This window comes from Notamacropus eugenii, chromosome 4 (genome assembly GCF_028372415.1).
Source record: "Notamacropus eugenii isolate mMacEug1 chromosome 4, mMacEug1.pri_v2, whole genome shotgun sequence".
Lineage (NCBI taxonomy): Eukaryota > Metazoa > Chordata > Mammalia > Diprotodontia > Macropodidae > Notamacropus > Notamacropus eugenii.
This window is the reverse complement of record NC_092875.1, coordinates 70,930,863-70,947,229: the sequence shown is the minus strand read 5'-3', so window position 1 is coordinate 70,947,229 and position 16,367 is coordinate 70,930,863. Positions and strand designations below refer to the sequence as shown.

The window sequence follows — 16,367 nt, the reverse complement described above, 5'->3', positions numbered from 1 at the left end:
CCTAATCTGGAGGGAAATTTGTGATTTACATTTGGGCTAATATAGTACTTTGGGGAAATTCTAGGGTTTTTTTTTTCCCTGATTTGCAGATATCAGTAACATGGCAGAGGAGATGGACAGAGTCAGGATTCAAACTTCCTGACTCCCAAATTCAGAGTTCTTTCACTCCCCTCATACTGTATATGGTTGTGGGACTTTTATTTTATGCCAGGGGCCAACAACTTCTTAATTTCAAGCAAGTAAACTAAGCTGGGTAGATAGGTTCAACCTATGGCTAGGCTTAAGGATTGGGATGCAGAAGGAAGAAAGGAGAATGATAAAGATAGGTAGATACAAATGGTAGATGATAGAGTGTGAATGCCCCTTGTAGGATAACTTGGTGTTTGAGTCCCTCTGATAAGCAAGAAACTGCCTGTTTCTTTGTCAGTTTTTTTTGGAGGGGTGGTGGTGTATTTATGTATATGTGTTTGCTAGTAGCATTATGAAGTGCCTACTATGTGTCAGTCACTGGGAATATAGATGCCAAGCATGAAATTATATTTGCTCACAAGGGGCTTACAGTCTAACAGGTGCCATCATAAAGTCTCAAACTAGTTATCAGTCCTCTCTCCTTTCCCCCATCAGAGTCTGGTCAGAACCCAAACAAGAAAGCTTCTTCCTCCCAGGTGGTAAAGTCCTCCCTCTGGGATCCATCCATCCATCCATTTCTATTTGTCAAAAAGGTTGATTGGAAGAGTTGGACAGTTTGCCTCCAGCTACTAATATGGGCTCAAGGTATCAGAGGTATATGTACCTCACTCTATTCTGGCCACTGTTAAAGCTTATTTAGAGGAGAGTGACTTTGGGTAAACAGGTGGGGCACATCTTGGAACCAATATTGGCATAAGTAACTGCCATATTCTACTTTGAAAGATTAGGAAGCGTTTATAGCTTTTGGGGGGGCTTTTTTGGCCAAGTTGATGACTGGATTTATCAGTCTATCAAAAATGTTTATTGAGCCATGTATTGTTCTAGATTAGGGGGTGGGGAACGGGTCCTCAAGTGTGGCCCTTCGACTAAATCCAAACTTCACAGAACAAGTTTGGATTCGATCAAAGGGCCAGACTTGAGGACCTAGAGGATCACATGTGGCCTCGAGGCTGCAGGTTCCCCACACCTGTGCTAGATGATATGAAAAAGTATAGGATAGGCTCACCTCCCAAGATCCTAAAGGCAAGAATTATCCAAAAAGTTCCATCCTAGCCCTCTTGGTTATTTTGTGGATTAGGTAAAAGCATTGTATGGCAGGGGAAGTCTGAGAACCCTTGGAGAGAGTTCTGGTACTTAGTATCCTTGTGACCTGGGACAAATCACTCTGTCTCTGAGCCATAGTTTCCTTTTCAGTAAAGTGAAGCCCTTTGACTAGATTATCTTTCATTCTTTTTAGGTCAGACATTCAAGATTTTGTGTCATTTTCTACATTAGGTGACATCCCTTAAACATTCCTCAATATAAGAACTCTATTGTGTAGTGTCTTTTGATATTGTCGCATGATCATCTTGGCACTGTATAGTAGTGTAGGAACACAGTGCAATGAAATGTCATATTCAGTCAGTGATAGTAAGAATTTGATCATAACTTCCTGGGGTCTAATAGTTGACATTTTGGACTGAGGGCAACTTGATATAGTGGAATGAACATTGAATTTGGTCTGGACTCAGAACTAGGCCACTAGAACTACTGCCTACCACTTTTGTGACCATGGACAAGTTCTTTCCCCACTCTGGCCATTCCTCTCTAAAATGAGAGGGTTAGACAATATAGATCTAAATGTTAGGCTTTCAGTAATAGACTAATTTTCAAACTTTTGGAAATTATATAATCTTTTGCAATGATTTTGATACCCTTGAACTTTTCTTTTAGAATGGTATGGAAACAAACATTATAAAGGAGGTAGCAAATTAATCCTATTTTATGTTGCCATCTTTTAATAAAAGTTATAGAGATGTCTTCTAGAATTTTAGGGTTTCCTTGGACATAGTTTGTAGACTGCTGCTCAAAATAAACCAACTATGCCCAACTTATTTGAGGAATGGAGTTGCTTTTGATTTCCCTGAAGTCTGTTGCTCACTAGTGAAGGTGGGTAGCTATTGGAGACTGAAGGAGAGATGCTAGGGATTCATTTCCTGAGCAAGGGAGAGAACTACTCCATGAACAACCAAGGGGTTAGGTGACTCAGTGGATAAAGTGCTGGAGCTGGAGTCAGGAAAACCTGAGTTCAGATCTGGTTCAAATCAAATACTTATTAACTTACTATCCTGGGTAAGTCACTTAACCCCTGTTTCCTTCAGTTTCCTCAACTGTAAAGTAGAAATAATAATAACACCTATCTCTCAGGGTTGTTGTGAGGATCAAGTGAGATAATATTTTTAAGCACTTGACACAGTACCTAGCACTTTATAAATATTATTATTAAATTATTATTAACCACGCTGTTTTCCCATGCATGGATAGTCATGATTGACCAACCAGAAAGCTTTAGTCAGTATTAATGATGTTTTTTCCCACAGTGCTGTTTAAAGATCATTTATATTCACCTCACTTAGTTCACCTCGTTTAGTTGGTATAACCCAGGGGTGGGAACCTGCGGCCTTGAGGCCACATGTGGTCTTCTAGGTCCTCGGGTGTGACCTTTTGAACGACTCCAAGTTTTACAAAACAAATCCTTTTATTAAGGGGTGAAGTTTACATTCGGTTAAAGGGCTGCACTTGAGGACTAGAGGGCCATATGTGATTTTGAGGCTGAGACTTCGAGGCTACAGATTCCCCACCCCTGGTATAGCCTAATTAAGCACCTTTTCCAGAAATGTGTTGTTTTCTAATTTGATATTTGAGAAGATGCTGGAAACATATCTGAAGTTTCATTTTCTTTGAAAATTCACCGATCACTTCCTTGTGGAAAGGGATTTCTGTTCTAGTATGGGTTCATGGGATCATATAGTTAGACATTTAGAGATAAAAACCTCTATCTCTTCACTTGACATTTGACTTGACTGAGATCCAGAGATGTTAATTGACTCACTTGAGGTCACAGAGACAGAAGGTGACTATCTGTGGAGGATAACGTTAGTCCCCTGGACTCCAGAGCCAGTACCCTTCCATTATACCATGCTGCAACCCTGTAATTGGATGTGTTAGCTTTTATTTATAATGAGAGGCAGATTTGCTTAATATAATGAACTCTGAATTTGTGGTTCAGATTTTGGCTCTGCAGCTATAAGTTGATGCGTGTATTGCCTTTATCTCACAGGACCTCACTTTCTTCATCTTTATAATGAGGAGGTTATGTGGGGTGATTGATCTCTCCATTTCTTTCTAGCTTTAAATCCTGTCTTCCTAACTACCAGCATTTATGGTAATTGAGTGTAAATGACTTGTCTCTCCAACCAGATTGATGGCTCTTTAAGTTAGGAACCCAGTCTTATACCTAGAACTGCAATAAGAAATGTATGCCCTTGAGGCAAGATTTGAAAATTACGTTCCCTGTGTCTAGCAGAAGAATTAAGTCTTCCTTGTAATACCTGACTTGGTTCATCACAAAATAAATCTATCATAGTACTGTGGACATGGATGCTTAAGTGTTCATTGATGCCAGTAGAATGTGAGTTCCTTGAACTTGGAACTTTGTTATTTTGTATGTCTAGTGTGTAGCATGGCGCTTTTCACATAATAGTTAAAAATATCTTGCTACATGCTTCTTAAATAGTGGGTTGAGAAACCTCTGACGTTTAAAAAAGGAATATTAAAAAATATTCTTTTAAAATGCCGTGCTTGTCCGTGTTATACCCGAAGTCATACAGATAACTAGCATTTATGTAGTACTTCACGGTTTGCAGGGTACTTTACCTCCGTATCTCATTTGATCCTCACAACAACTTTGCAAAGCACACGCTATTATTATTATTCCCATTTTTTAGACCAGGCTGAGAGGAGTTAAGTGATTTCCCTTGGATCATACAAGTGTTAGGTGTCTGAGTTAGGATTTGAACTTTCTAGCTTGCTTACAGCTACCTCTAGTTTTGCTTATACCTTTTTGCTTCTCCCATGGTACTCTGCATAAGGTGCTCAGTATGAGAGGCAATGTGGAATAATGGAAAGAACACTGGACTTGGAATCAGAAGACTTTGTTCCAAATCCTAGGTCCACCACTAACTAGACATATTATCTTGGGCAAGTCAGCTAACTTTTTATATTCCTCATTTATAAATGGACAATGATAATAATACTTGATTGTTGTGAGGCTTAAATGAATTCATGTATGTAAAGTGCCATATGAAGCATTGTTCAACATAAAAACAATCTAACATACAAAAAAGATTGGTTATACACACATATACACATATGTGTACATACACATAAATGGATTTAATTTAGTTTGAGTTGATTGTTGTTGAACTGTATATTCAATTGACATTTACATCTGTTCTCTGAAATATCTTATGCAGGATAGTTACAGTTATGGACGATCCCCACCTGCTAGCAGCTATGAAAATAAACCGTATTACCAGCCTACTGCTACCCAGACTCAGCACACTACCACAGACTCTTACTATCAATCAGGTGGGTGGTGCATAGCATGTACATATATAAAAATACTTTGAGAGCAAAGGGTAGTAGCAGGGGGATGGATTAACTTTTTCTATTTGAAAATAAATTCCAGGTACACATGAAGACAGAAGATGTTGTGAATTTCAGGCATTGTATATTATCTCCTAATGTCTCAAACAAAGCTTATAGACATAGGATAAAAGATAGAATAAAAGATTTGACAACTAAGATTATTAAGAAAGTTGCCTCAATGCAGAATCAAGTGATAAAATTCTCTTAATCTTGCCACCACCCACAAATGTGCTGCCTCCATAGTCAAGAGTTCTGAAATCCATTTATCTCACCATAATCTACTGACTTTCTGCCTCTTTTTCTGCCTTCCCTTACAAAGGCTTACTCGTCATTTGTACCATGACCTGCAATCCCTTGACTCTTCAATGACTTCTCAAGTCATCTCCCCTACACTAGCCATTTTTTATTCTCCATATCTTGACCCCTTAGTGAACCAATTTAACTCAACACTGTCTTCTTTTCTTGAATCCTTAAACTTCTTATTATATTGCTGATTATTCACAGCTAAGCCTTAGCCTTGGATTACACCCATCATTTGCCACCTTCATTCCTACACGTGTGCTTTTGAAAGAGGTAGATTAAATTATGCAACTCTTCTGACTGTCCACTGGAAATTTATGTTTTACAACCTCAACTTGACCTCCACTGCTGCCAGGCAATTCTATTATACCTTCTTTGTCAATTCTCTATCCCTGTCTTCACAGCAGCTCTTCCAAATCTTTTCATCCCTCCTCAAACCTCCCATAATCCCCTTTTCCCTTACTTTCTCAGCTAAGAGCCTTGTTTTGTATTTTACAGAAAAAAATGGAAGCCATTTACCATGAGCTCTTTCTTCCTTCTTCCCCATCTCCAATCACTCAGATACCTTTTGCCATCTTCTCTTCCTTCACCTTTGTTTCACACAATAAAGTAACCTTACTCTTTACTAGGATGCCATTCCATCTTGTCTCTTCCAGCAGATTCCTGCCTTCATCATCTCCACTTTTTCACTTATTTTCAGTTTCTTCCTGTCTAATGGCTCCTTTCGTACTGCCTACAAACATGCCCATTTCTCCCTCATCCTGAAAAAAAACTCTCATTTGCTTCTTCTGTCCCACCTAACTATGGTCCTATATCTCTTCTACTCTTCGTAGCTAAATTCATTGAAAAGGCTGTTTACAGTAAGTGCCTCTACTTTCTCTCTTTGTACTCTCTTCTCAACCCCTTGCAGTCTGACTTCTGATCTTATCATACACTGAAACTTCTCTCAAGTTATTAATGACCTCTTAGTTACCAAATCCAGAGACCTTTTCTCAATCCTTATTCTCCTTGACCTCTCTGCAACATTTGACACTGTTGATCACCCTCTTCTCTTCTGTCAAAGTTTTCATGACACCACTCTCTCCTGGCTCGTCTCCTATCTGTGTGACCACTCTTCCTCTGTCTGTTTTCCTGGATCCTCATCTAGATCACACTCTCTAACCATAGATGTCCTTCAAGGTTCTGTCCTGAGTCCTCTTCTCTTGTCCCTCCATACTCCCTCGCTTGGTAATCTCATCAATTCCATAGATTTAATTATCACCTCTATGTTTATGACTCTCAGATCTATTTTCCTTGCCCCAGTCTCCCTGCTCATCTCAAATTTCACATCTCCAACTACTTTTCAAACATCTCCAAACTGGGTATCCAGTAGACATCTTAAACTCAATATGTCTAAAACAGAACTCATTTCTTTCTTCCATTCTTCCTCCCTCTCCTCCTCCTCCTCTGACCTTCCCTATTACTGTAGAGGGCAACACTACCCTTCCAATCCTTCAGGTTCAAATCCTGGGAGTAATCCTGGACTCCTCACCATCTCTCCCACCCCCTATATCCAAGCTGTTGCCAAGGCCTGTTGATTTCACCTTTGTAAAATCTTTCAAATATGCCTCTTCCTCTCTTCTGATACTGTCACCACTCTGGTGCTTGTCCTTATCACCTCATGCCTGTTTTGTTCCATTCCATTCCAGCTTCCAGTTATCCATTAAAGTGATTTTCCTAAAACCACAGGTCTGATCAACCCCCCCCCCTTTTTTCCTAATAAACTTCAGTGGCCCCCTGTTGCCTCCAGAAGCAAATCCAAAATGCTCTGCTTGGCATTCAAAACTCCTCATAACTTAACCTCTTCCTACCTTTTCAGTCTTCTTATACCTCACTTTCTAACATGTTTTCTTCAATCAGTGACAGGATTCCCAGCTGTTCCATGAACAAGACACCCTGTGTCTTGACTCTGGGCATTTTCTCTGGCTGTCCCCCCATACCTGGAATACTTTTCCTCCTTTACTCTGACTACTGATCTTTCTGACATCCTGTAAGTGCCACTTAAAATCTTTCCTTCTACAGGAAGCTTTTCCTAATCCTTATTAATTCTGATGCTTTCCCACTCTTAATTATTTCCTATTTATCCTTTAGATGGCTTGCTTGGTATATATTTGTTTGCATGTTGTCTCCCTCATTAAATTGTAAGCTTCTTGTGTACCTGTTGCTTAGCACAGTGCCCAGCACAAAGTAGGCCCTTACTGAATGTTTTTTGATTGAATTAGTATCTTGGTAAGGTCCACTGTTTTAGAACTGGGAAGAATCTTCATTAGTCCAACCTCCTCATTCCAAAGGCTTTGGTTTATTATCTAATTACTAAAGGAGATTTTGATCAGCAAAGCAGTGTTATAATCAAATTCAGACTCAAAGACAGGTAGCCTGTCTCATAATCTTTCCAGACCTTTCACCATTTATAGTCCATGACTTAGCCTTTGTGAATCTTGGGTCCTCTCCAAAGCATGAAAATGGCTTAGAATAAGAGAATTCCATAATGTTAGAGCTGGAAGAGCTATGTGATTTGTTATTGGAAAGGAACCTGGAGATATTCTGATTCAGGCCCTTCATTTTCTAGATAAGAAAAGTGAAGGCCAAAGAGAGTAAGTGACTTTGACCTCAGGTGAATTAATCTGGGGCAGGGACCTTTGGCCCAAGAGAGGTATAAAAGGAGCTTTTAGGACTTTGGTTAGGAGCTCCTGAGACCTCAAATAACCTCTTTACTTAAACTTTTTAACCTTCTTGACAATGGTTTTCATTTTTATCCTTTGGACTACTTTTAAACTGCCTAAAGGAACTTTTCGGTGGGAGGATTGGAATGTTTTTAGTAAAAGATTTTTTGCTTAAACTGTTGGTCTGTGAATGATGTAATATACAAGAAGCCTAATATTGACTGGGGACAACATTGCAAAGGCATGTGTTTGTTTCTTAGGTACTAAAGGAGGCTACAGTCAGCCTAGCAGTGGTTATAGTCAAACTCAGCCCCAAAGACAAGTGACCACAATTAAGCCAGTTCAGACAGTGAGCACCACGTCTTCAAGCTATAATGTTTACCCAGCAGTGACAACTATTCAGCCAAATGTACCTACTTCCTCTATTCCTTCATATACTCCCTCTTCCTTATACAGTTCCACTTCAGCATCATATACTGGTAAGGAAAATCGTGTGGATGGAAGACAATATTATGAGCTGTGACTTAGTTTTCATCAAAGATGAACTTCATGAAAATTGCTGTCTTTTTTTCTCCTGCCTCCCAGGATCCAGTTATTCCACTTACGATGCTTCAGTGTATTCCGCAGCCGACACGTACTATCCAGCACCACAGCAGCTCCAGCTACCGCTTCAGCCCCCACCTCAGCCTCAGCCCATTACTCCCCAGCAGCATCCACAGCCTCCATCACAGTCTCTGCAACCTCCTCCCCTACCTAAGTCTACAGGGCCATCCCTGTGGGCCAATGTGGGGTGTGGCACAAGTACCAGCTCTGTTAGTAGCTTCCCCAAGAAACCATCTTTTCAGAACAAGCAGCTAAAACCCAAAGGCCCCCTCAAACAACCCCAACTGTACTACTGTGACATCTGCAAGATCAGCTGTGCTGGTCCCCAGGTCAGCAGAAATTCTCCCACTACATATTCATTCATTCACTCATTTATTCATTCGTTCCTTCATTCCTTCATTAATTCATTCCTTCATTCATTTTCTTCCTTTCATAAGATTTTAGTGTCCAAAAGGTTTTCAGTGATTACCTCATCTAACCCATGCCTGAGCAGGAATTTCCACTATAATATTCCCAATAAGTGGTCATACATTTTCTGCTTCAGTACTTCTGGATAACAGGAAATTATATGTCAAGGCAACCTTTTCCACTTTTAAGTTTTAGGAAGTTTTTTTCAAGCCACAGTTTGTCTTTTAGTAGCTTCTATATAGTTCTGCTCTTTGGAACCAAGCAAAAGAAATCTAATCACATTTCCACATGACAGTCTTTTAGATATTTGAAGACAGCTATAATCCTCCCTCCCCTAGACTTCTAGTCTCCAAGCTAAGAGTCCCCAGTTCTTTAAACTGATCCTTATGTGTCATGGCCTACAAACCTCTCAACAAACACTTATTGGTAAGGAGGATACAAAAAAGAATAAGAAAGAACATTCTTGCAGACTTGCTTTTGAAAGTCTGTTGCACTTCCTTTCTCTTTAACAGAACCAAAATGCTTTGCTCACTACCTTTGGTTGTCAGGAGGCTAATGCAGTTGAGCTTCTAAGGCAAGAGGGCAAAACACTTATTTATAGTTGTTAATTATAATAGCTCACATAGAGTGCTTTCCTCACAACAATTCTTTGAAGGCAGGTAATATTTACAGATGAGACCCAGAAAAATGAAGTGATTTGCTCACAGTCGTATAAACTGTTAGGCATGCAAGAGCCAGGACAAAAATACTACATGTCCATTTTTCTCTCTAGTATACTGTGTTGCTTTTTGGTGTTAGGGGAAAAGATCAGAATCATTGCCTTCTATAAGCAATTTCTGTGTTCCAAATGAAAAAGTTCACAAAACAAACTTACCTATAGACCAAGATAACCATTTTGTGGGTATTAGAATTGAGTGTTTCTTTTTGTTTTTATTTTTTTAAAGGCAGCTAGCTAGTGCAATAGGTAGAGCTGGGCTTGGAGTCAGGAAGACCTGGTTTCACATCTGTCCTCAGACACACTTACTAGCTGTGTGACACTGGACAAGTCACTTAATCTCTGTCAGTTTCCTCAGCTGTAAAATGGGGAAGATAATAGTAACTGCTTCCCAGGGAGTTGTGATGATCAAATGAGATAATATTTATAAAGCGCTTAGCACAATTCCTGGCACATAATTGACACTTAATAAATGCTTGTTTTTTTCTCTTCCTTGAGACTGTATCATTTTAATAATATAATTTAATAATATGAAATAAAAGAGTGATTTATGAGTAAATAGTCTTATCTGTTTCTAAAGATGCTGACCAAGTTAATTTTAGAAGTATCTGATACTGACTTAATTATGTTTTAATGGTGATAGTTTAGTAGATTTGGTCATATCATAATTGCTTCATTTCTTTTAGTGTGGATCCTCTATGATAGTCAGTTTTTTAATATAATCATAGTTTTTGCTGTTTTTGGTATTGTCCTCCACGAAAGCTGTTCAATACCTTCTATGTTCTTTGGATTTAATCTGGGTTCTCAAAGGTTATAACAGTAGAACACAAACTCTGACAGAGCTTACCAACTTTGAGAAAAAGCTTTTTGTATGATCTTGGTGATGGTATGATTCTGTGTGTTTGTGCTTTAATGGTCTATGGTCAGTTAAGTTGTGTAGTGAAAAGAGCACTGGGCCAGGAGTCAGGAAAACCTGAGTTCAAATTTGGCCTCAGAAACTTATAGCCTTGGATAACTCACTTAACTTCTGTTCGCTTCAGTTTCTTCATCCGTAAAATGAGAATAATAGTTCCTATTGCTCAGGGTCATTGTGAGGATAAAATGAGATAATTGTAAAGCCTGTAGCATAGTGCCTAGCATATATATATATACACACACACACATATACGTATATATGAATAATAAATATATAAATGCTATAGAAATTTTATCTGTTATTATTATTATTAAGCACACAGAGAGGCCCATTGCCTGAGAGTTGATCACGAGATGACTAATTTTTAGGCCATCACACAACTCATGAAACTATTGAGATATTGAAGGTTTGCAGTCTACACTGTGTAATAAGGGATTGTTGAATCTTTGAAGTAAGAATTACTATTTGTACTTATAAATCAATGAAAGCTGCATACTTATAAATAACATAATGACAAAAATCAGTAATGAAATATATGACGGGGAGGGTCTATAGCTGGTGACTCAGGAGTCATTGATCAATCATGAATCCTGGGACCTGAATGACCACAGCATAAAACCACATTTCTCTTTAAGTCCCCCAGAACCTGAACATCAGCATTCCTCTTGTCTTCTGCCTTTGTCAAGCCTGCATCCCAATAATGGTCTCAAAACAATTTTAAAAGGTACATTCTCCTCAAAAAAAGGTTGAGAACTCCAGCATTCCATGCTGTGTTATAGAATAGAATCTTGGAGCAGGAGGATTGTCAAAGATCATCTAGTTTTACCTCATATTTGAATAGAATCCCCACAGTGACATTCTTAACAAATAGTCATCCAGACTATGCTTGAAGAACTCCAGTGATGGAGAAATTTTACTGCTTCTGAGGCAGTTCAGATCTCTCAATTCCTCCACATGTGCTAATGAATGGATTATGTATTATGCTTCAATTACATTGTTAGGTTCTTATCTATCACTTTCTGTCCAGTGATGTGTATGGTCAGCGTCAGAAGAGAGCAGCACCTTCACCTTCTGTACCTTCAGCTTCATATAACAGACTAAAAGCTGTGTACACATCTCAGACAACAAGCATTTGAAGAAGAGAGCTGTAATGTCCTTACAAATGGCTTATTTTAAAGGACTAAATATTGTACTTTTTTTGGTGGGTTTGGACAAGTGATAAAGTTGTGGGTGAATTCACAATTTATATGTCATCCTCAACTCCTCCCTCTCAGCCCCTGTATACAATCTCTTGCCAAAGCTTATCCAGTTCACTTTTGAAACATCTCTTAAATATTCCTCCTTTTTTTCTTAGATGTTGCAATCACATTGGTACAGGCCCTCATCTCATGCCTGGACTATCTCAATAGTCTCATCGTTGATCTGCCTGCCACAAGTCTCCCCCAGCTCCATTCTATCCTCCATTCAGCTGCAAAGTGATTTTCCTAAAGCTCCATTCCAACTATGTCATTTCGCTACTCAGTAAATTCCAGTGGTGCCCTGTTACCTCTGGGATCAAAAATTCTGTCCCCATCTTTCCAATCCTCTTATGCCTTATACTTGCCACATTCTTTTTGATCCAGTGACACTGGCCTTCTTGCTGTTTGCCGAATAAGACACTGCATCTCTCCACTCCAGGCATTTTCTTGACTGTCTTGTACCTAGAATGTTCATCCTGCTCATCTTGTTTTCCTTACTTCCTGACTTCTTTTAAGCCCCAGCTAATATCCTTTCTCCAACAGGAATCCTTTTCGAGTCTCTGAAAATTGTCGTGCCTTCCCTTGTCAATTATTTCCTGTTTATCCTGTATATAGCTTATTGGTACATATTTGTTTGCTGTTGTTTCCCCCCAATAGACTGTGAACTTCTTGAGGAAAGGGATTGTCTTTTGCCTCTTTGTATCCTCATTACTTAGCATAGCTCCTGGCACATAGTAGGTGCTTAATTGATTGACTATTGATTGTAATTATAATTAATTGATTGACTATTTGACTGTAGCCATAGACAATTAGTCTGTCAGGTAACCTGTTTTACCTTAGTGATTCATGTGTGATATACATATGCCATTAAGAATGCTGACTTGGTACCACTCCTTGCACTTTGGTCTGTAGTTCTCTTCAGCACTTTCTTGGAAACTGAAGCTCTGGTAGCAGTCTGCTCTGCGAATCCAGAAAAACAAAGAAAATATATAAGGAAGGAAAGAGTGTATTTAGAATTTGACGTTGACAAATAAATTGACTTTAAAACAATTTTTGAGGTTGAGGTCATAGGACTTTTTGTTTTAAAGAATTTCCAGTAGTGGGTCATGACCTCATTGGGGCTTCATTGATAAATTTGAAAATTACAAGATGAGGACAGGTGATTATACTCAGGATTGGAATAGTATAGGACAAGAGAATTAATGGTTTGTTATAGTTTTCCTTGGTAGTGAGTAGTCCTTCTCTTCAAAAAGGGAAACATATTTCATGTTATTTCAGGGGTTATAGTCTGCCTTAGTGTCTGTGGACAAATTCTTAAAAGGCTATAGTGATTTAAATCCTAAATACATTTTCTTAAGTTTGTGCCTTCTTAAAAAGTAAGGCTTCATTTTTAAGAATGAAAGGAAACTAGTTTTGAATCTGCCTATATATCTATGTCTTTATCTATATCTGTCTCCATTCATTTATTTATTATTTTGTCTTGTGATATGAAGTCTGTTAGTTGTGGTCAGCAAGATTATATATACACATGGAATCTCACAAATGAATGAATGGAACACACAATAATAGGCTTTTAGTTCTCAAAGCTTAGATATTAGGAGTGTTAAGCTAATGACTTAGTGAATTGTGTTGAAGAGGCAGTGTTGGGCTGATCTCTGCAAACCTTGAGATAAACTTTGTTTTGCTGTTTGATTGCAGACCTACAGGGAACATTTAGAAGGACAGAAGCACAAAAAGAAAGAGGCAGCTCAGAAGTTGGGTAACCAGTCAAACATTGGCCTGCGTGGAGTTCAAACACAGCTGCATTGTGAGCTCTGTGATGTGTCTTGTACAGGAGCAGATGCATATGCAGCACATATCCGGGGATCCAAACATCAGAAGGTATGGGCTGCTTCACTGTGCCCTAATTCTCTTGCTTACAGTTATCTTCCATACTCAGAAACCCCATTGACCCCCTGAGTTTCTTTTACCCCAAGATCTCTGTCATTTGAATACACCTAGGAGGAGCCTTAAGATATAAGGGGACATATCACTTTGATTCTTTGGTTGCTTATTTTTTTAACCCCATAGCTAGGTGCTGTGAAAATGAAATTAAATATACAGATTTGAATGGCACATGAGATTTGAGACTGATTATAATATGTTCCTTTGAATAGGAAGTTAAGAGATTGGGTGGGCATTTTGATGTCCTTCTAGTTGGAATGGCCACATGAATGTGAGACTTACTGTAATATATTATCTTTCAATAGGATGTTAAGAGAGGGCATATACATTTTGATACTCTCCATGTGTACACAAATACAGACATAGACACACACCCATGTGGGTGGTTGGGGAGGTATTTTATATGTCCTAGCTGTGTAAACCCCAATATTAATGACTAAACTTAAACCCTGCATGAGCAGGTTATATCTGTGGGACAAAGGGGAGTGGTAGCATTTTTGTTCATTTTCAGGGTGAGGGCATAACTTCCTCTATGCTTCCAAAAGGATAATTGTAAACATGACTGTTTCTTAAGTTGCTGCAGTCTGTGCTAATATATAATGGATTGTTGTACCTTTACTTAGCACCATAATTTGCTATTAAGCTGTCGGTCCTCAGCTTTCATTTTCTAGTCCTCCTTGAAGTCAGAAAGACCTGGGTCCAAGACCTGCCTCTTACATATACTGAATGTATGACCTTGGGCAAATTCCTTAATCCCTCAGTGTCTCAGGCAACAATCTAAGATTGTATGTTGCAGAGCATGTGCCATTCTACACTGGTGATGGGCATTTCCTCCCTGGAAGTTCCCTATATAAATGAAATCACAGATCTGGTTAAAAAAACCAGTAAATCATGGTGACATTCATCCTACCATTCATTCAGCAGCAATTAAGTGAGTGTCTATTAAGTGAAAAACTCTATGATGTTAAGTGAGATGATATATATATGTATATATACATGCATATATATGTATAATACTTTGTAAAAATTAAGGCACTGTGTAAATGTCAGTAAAAATTATTAGGGCATGGTCCCTTCATTTATGAAGCTTATGATTCAATAGGAAGAAAACTAAAACTGCAAGCTTTAAGGGCTTCTAAGTGTGTTCTTGTAGAAATACTGTCCTTCTGAGGAATTTACTAGAAATCACTATGCCTAGTAGTCTTGAACATGTTCTCCTTGACAGTTGTTATATGGTGTATTTCAGGTTATTAAATTGCATACAAAGTTGGGGAAACCCATCCCTTCAGTAGAGCCAGTAGTGAACTCTGTTCCTACCAACATAGTGAATAAGCTGGCTCCCCATGTCACTACTACTGCCACAACTTCTGTCATACCAGCTAAAGCAGCAGATGTAGCCATCACCAACAGCACAAACTACCCAAGAAGGCTGGTACTGACCAAGAAATCATTTACCTCAAAGATAGCATATGTAGGTATGTCTTTTTAAACTTCATTTTTAATTCATCTAATTGTTGTTGAAGCATTGCTTCATACAGCTTTCTTTTCATTCTTGTCCACTTTTGTTTTTGAAGTGCCTATTGAAGGAACACTTGAAGGTCTCCTACACGTTCAGACTCAGGAGTGTTGGACAGATTTCAGAAATAATCCTTGATTTAATTCAGTTCAACTAACTTAAGTTGTCGTGGTTTCACAGACTTAGTTAGAAGTAATTTTAGTTGATTTTTTGTTTATAAACATTCCATGAAATAAACTCTTTCTGGTAAGAGTTTGAAATAAGAATCCAAGGAACTGAGTTAATTTTTCCTCCCTTGCTACTGACTTACTGAAAAGCCGTTGGTATTTTCCCAACCAGGAACTGAGTGGTTCTAGTTTGCTTCAAGGAGTTCCTGGAAGAATTACATTACTCCCCTTTAACCTTAAGATGATGCAGTGCCTTCATTTCATAGGTCCAAGAGAATGGTATGGCTCCCATCCCAGCGTGTGCCCAGCATCCCTATTACTAAGAAAATCCCCCTTCCACATATTGGCTTTTAGAGTGAACCAGTTTGGCCTCTAGGAAGTGGTAGACTAAGGCATCTTTTTTTATAGCTATTGATTTCTTGGCTTGGCCATCCGTATCCCATTTCTCTTAGGCTGGGAAACATATAGGAAGTATAATTTTAGATACAGAGGAAAGAAACTGGGCAGACTCTATAAGACTTTTCCCTCTATTATATATATCAATAAATATTTATTGAGCAAGCATGTAGTACAGTTATCCCTTCCACATCACAGGGGTTAGCTGCGTTAGCTTCCCTGGGATCTGAAAAATATCTGTAAAACTTTTTGACCCTCCCTTCAGAATTCTGGATTATTATAGTATTAAAAGATAAAATATGTTGATATTATACAATACTATGCATATATTTTATGCATTTCTGTGTTTCTTACTTTTTCTGTGTCATCTGCTGGCCTTTGTGTATCATCTGTAACTACCACAAAACTCCCAGAAAATTCCCAGTTAATTCTTTATGACAACCTATAATATATTGAAACCATAATGGGGAAAATTGCAGTGTGGAAGGGATAACTATAAAAGCTTCCTAAGTGATTTTAATAATATCATACTCTTTATATGCACTTCTCCCAAAGCAAAATCCCATATATTTCATAGTTACTGTGTAAACACAATAATTATTAAAGAACTTCACTGTTTACTAATTGATAGCTTTTGATTTTGAGTTATTCCTGGTTCATGATAACTAAACTTAGCATACCTCTCTATTTGTGAGGACTGATTGCTTAAAAGAACCATAGGCTTGGCATTTCCTTGGGTATATTCAGAATTTTAACTTAGAGACTTGGAAAAGTTATAGGATAGCCTATCTGGGAGGTGGTTG

At 38.4% G+C, this 16,367-nt stretch overlaps 1 protein-coding gene across 6 annotated transcripts in view; it reads left to right on the top strand.

Annotated features, from left to right (window-relative positions):
* ZFR2 (zinc finger RNA binding protein 2) overlaps nt 1–16,367 on the top strand; it is a 130,878-nt gene that overhangs the window by 37,252 nt on the left and 77,259 nt on the right. For 5 of the 6 annotated variants that reach the window (XM_072601775.1, XM_072601777.1, XM_072601778.1 and 2 more), the window contains 5 exons: nt 4,485–4,599; nt 7,922–8,140; nt 8,247–8,593; nt 13,240–13,422; nt 14,732–14,960. In XM_072601775.1, the coding sequence (XP_072457876.1) occupies nt 4,485–4,599; nt 7,922–8,140; nt 8,247–8,593; nt 13,240–13,422; nt 14,732–14,960 (1,093 nt within the window). The remainder of the gene's footprint in view (nt 1–4,484; nt 4,600–7,921; nt 8,141–8,246; nt 8,594–13,239; nt 13,423–14,731; nt 14,961–16,367) is intronic. The other variant, XM_072601776.1, reaches the window with a different exon arrangement.